The sequence below is a fragment of the Euphorbia lathyris genome, chromosome 2, assembly GCF_963576675.1.
Source record: "Euphorbia lathyris chromosome 2, ddEupLath1.1, whole genome shotgun sequence".
NCBI lineage: Eukaryota > Viridiplantae > Streptophyta > Magnoliopsida > Malpighiales > Euphorbiaceae > Euphorbia > Euphorbia lathyris.
In genome coordinates this window covers 136,286,575-136,290,508 of record NC_088911.1, presented here as the reverse complement: position 1 = coordinate 136,290,508, position 3,934 = coordinate 136,286,575, and the positions used below count along the sequence as shown (strand labels likewise).

General features: G+C 32.4%; 1 protein-coding gene across 1 annotated transcript; it reads left to right on the top strand.

The window, feature by feature from the left end:
* Window positions 1-1,054: 1,054 nt before the first annotated feature.
* Window positions 1,055-2,809, top strand: LOC136220043 (major allergen Pru ar 1-like). The gene is made up of 2 exons (XM_066007709.1): window positions 1,055-1,328; window positions 2,345-2,809. Exons 1-2 carry the CDS (start codon window positions 1,145-1,147, stop codon window positions 2,635-2,637), a joined length of 477 nt encoding a protein of 158 aa, XP_065863781.1. The 5' UTR covers window positions 1,055-1,144; the 3' UTR covers window positions 2,638-2,809.
* Window positions 2,810-3,934: the final 1,125 nt, after the last annotated feature.

Sequence of the window (3,934 nt, the reverse complement as noted above, 5' to 3'; positions counted from 1 at the left end):
AACAACTCTAATCTTTCTTTTTCTTTTCCTTCTCTTCATTTGGGGATTGCAATTTAAACCCAAACATGAAACTTAAAGCCCTTATCAATTTACTTGAAATCTCAATTAATATCAATGTTTTGAAAATCAAGGTCACTACAAAGATTTAGGAAGAAGCCAAACATGGATGTTAAGCCTATGTTTCTTGACTTTTCAACCTTTTTACATCTCTCTCTCTCCACATGAATTTGTACATATCCTAATATTTAATTACCTAAACAAATATATAGAATCATTTTATTTGAAATAATAATAAAATATATAAATTATTTAAAATAAAGGTTTAATACCTTTTCAATCCCTTCAAGTTGTTCCAATACTGCAACTGCCCTCCCAAACTTAGACTTTTGACAACTAAACCCATCAACTTGCTTATTTGGAACACATAACCCCTCAAATTACTCAATTGGAACAAATAACTCCTTAAGTTGCTCATTTAGAACAAATAACCCCCAAACCCAAAAAAACATTCAACATAATATTACATCAGAAATAAAAGATATCAAATTATCGGTTGCTACATCTAACTAATCTAGTGATATATTAAGTAAATGGCAAAAAAAAAAAAATTCCAAAATAACCTATTTGAGGGGTTATTTGTTCGAAATAAGCAAGTTGAGGGGGTTAGTTATAGCGAGTCTAAGTTTGGGGGTCTGGGACAACTTGGAAGGGTTGGGAAGTTATTATGTAACATCCCCAAAACCCTAACATATGAGTCTTCCCACATTCATATATGTTTTCATGATTGAATACATACATTTTAGATTCATCTCATTGTTAGTAGAAGTTTTGTATGCATAATGCGATTATCGTGCGATTAGTAGGCGATTAGTGTGTCGTTAAGATGTAACGATTGGTTAATTGAAAGCATGTCTATAACTGATATTGTGTGAGATATCGTGATCCAAGTGAGGGGGTTACATATTAAGCCTAAAATAAAGGATTAAATAGTATATTGGGCAATAATAAATTATTTACTGCTCTCATCAACTATATATAATTAGCATTTCCTTTCCTCAAAATTCTCCATCCCAAAGACAAAAGCTATCTGTTCTAAATAGCAATTATCCAATCTATTTTTTTGAATTGATTTGTAAAATAAAAAATGGGAATTGTGACATTTGAAACAGTGATTGCCTGTGCACTTCCTCCTTCCAGAATATTCAAAGCAGTTGTCTTCAATCTCACTGAACTTCTTAGCAAAGTCATGCCTCAAGCTATTAAGAGTGTTGATATTGTTCAAGGAGATGGTGGAGTTGGGACTATCAGACAAGTCAACTTTGCTGAAGGTTTGTAATTCCTCTAATATCAGTTTATATATACTTATTTTTGAGGTAACCGTTTCAAGGGAAGTGTAGATCTCGCTTTAACATTCGAAATGATATAAATTTATCTCCAATGTTTTTGAAAAAACTGGTTTAACTGTCACATCAGACCTTTCTAATACAAATCAAATCTGAAATAAACATTGTGTTACTAATATTATTGCAAAAAACCCAATTAAAATGTTAACAACTATTTTTTTGGTCAAAATGTCGAAAATATTTACTGTGTTACTAGTATAGTTACAAATAACCAACTAAAATTAAAGAAACTGCTTCAGTTTTTTAAGACATGATGTGACACTTAAATAACAATCAAATCAGTTTTTTCAAATTTTTGGTAATGTAACGGTAAAATTAACATTACTTGGAATTCTAGAGTTAAATTTGTACCATTTCGCACGTTATTAGAGCTAGATCTGTACTTTCCTTAAAATGTTAGGGTTAAATTCGGCATGTAAAGAGAATCTATGAATGCTGTAATTATATATAGGGATAAAGACTAAATTAAACCCTAATGTTTTAATAGAAGTGCAAATTATAAAATTATGTAAATTTAACTTTAATGTTTTCAAGGAAGATTAATTTTAGTCATACGTTATAGAAAATTAGAAAAAAACCGGGTTGACTGGTATTTAACTGTCACTTCAGACATTCCAAATCTCAATTATATCTAAAATATTTAATGCAATACTAACAAAATTACGAAAATTCTGTCAAAAATGCTAACAACTAAATCTGCTGCATATAAGTTAATCATAATAACAATGAAGATTGTCTTTTCAAATTTTCGGTAGCACATGACAAAAATTGATGTTGCTTGAAAACGATGCGATTAAATTTGCAAAATTTCATACGTTAGAGCTAAATCTGCATTTGGCTTAAAACGTCTACATTAAATTTGACTGTTATCCCTTATATATCAGCTCTGAGTTTGTTAAATATTCTACATTGCTTAATTGTAAACCCAATGTGATATTCAGGTATTCCATTCAAGTATGTGAAGGAGAGTGTAGAAGCCATAGATGAAGAGAAGCTAACTTATACATACACAGTAATTGAAGGTGATGTTTTGAAAGGAGTTGAGAAGATACAAAATGACATTAAGTTTGAAGCATCTTCAGATGGAGTTGGAACCATTATTACAAACAAGAGCCATTACTACACTATTGGTGATCATCAGATTAGTGAAGATGAAAGTAATGGAAAAGATCAAATGACCATTGCTTTATTTAAAGCTCTTGAAGCTTATCTTCTTGCTAATCCTGATATCTAGATGATTATTCTCAAAGAACTTATGTATTGAAGAGTAATTATGTATTGCTTTTCATGGAATAAATTAATATGAAAGCTTTTTGTTTGTTAATTTGAATATAAACAAAGACACAACTGATCTCAAATGTACGGGTTGGGTGACTCAATTTCAATTTGTCTTAATAAAATCAGTCGACTTTGAATTTTGTTTCAATTAAGTAACTCCGGCGACTTTAAGAGCAAAAAAAATCCTTCAAAAGCGACATGACTACTACATCAGCAGTGATCAACTTTTACTGCTGACCGAAATGATACATGACTGTCATCTAGATGACACGTGGCTTCATGTAGGGGTGAGTACGGTTCGATACAGTTTGGGGATTTGAAAATCTCCAGAATTGTATCTAATAAAGTCAACGGTATAATTTAGTTCAGTTCTAAAAGAAAAAGTCCACGGTTCAATCCGGTTTTGAATTTTTTTTTTCCAGATATTCGGTATGGTTCTAGAATCTCGATTATATTTACTTAGTAATATTAGGAATTTGAAAATCTCCAAAATTATACCTAATTACGTCAACGGTATTCGGTTTGGTCCCATAGAAAAAGTCAACGGTTCAATCCAATACTCGATCTTTTTTTTCCAGATATTCGACCCGGTTCAAGAATATCCGAGATCCAAGCTCAGCTCTAGCTGCATGTGTTCAACTAGGTGGAAGCCACAGGTCGTGTCGATCAATTATGTGACATTCACGTATCGTTTCGATCAACAGTAAAAGTTGAGTACTATTGATGTGGCAACCACATCATTTTTTCGTTGTCTTTTGATTTTTAAAGTCGCCGGAGTGACTTAATAGAGACACAATTTATTCAAAGTTGAATGATTTTATAGAGATAATTAAATTAAAATTGAGTATCCATTTTGAGACAACCATACCAATGGTGCATTTAACCCCCCAAATGTATCTCAAAAGAAGAGATTGTCTCACATATATAAGGAATCATATAACTTCTTACTAACTCGAATCAGAAATTTTAGTGAGAGAGAGTCATGCTTCTCTCTAAACTTTGCGCCTGAGGTGGGGTTTTTCTTTGTTTTCCCAGATCTGCTCCTCTCCCTCTTATCTCAATAGACTTTTTTCTATCTTCTCATCTTCTACCCCGATATACTCCTCCCTTTATTCTTTCCTCAACTTCTCTGATTGTGACCCCTTAGATCTGTTTCTTTTCGACATAATGGGGAGATTCAGGGTGACGGGGGTTGCGGCAACACGAGTGAGAAGGATCTTGGACTTCGGGAGGAGTATCACCGTCTCTAGCCG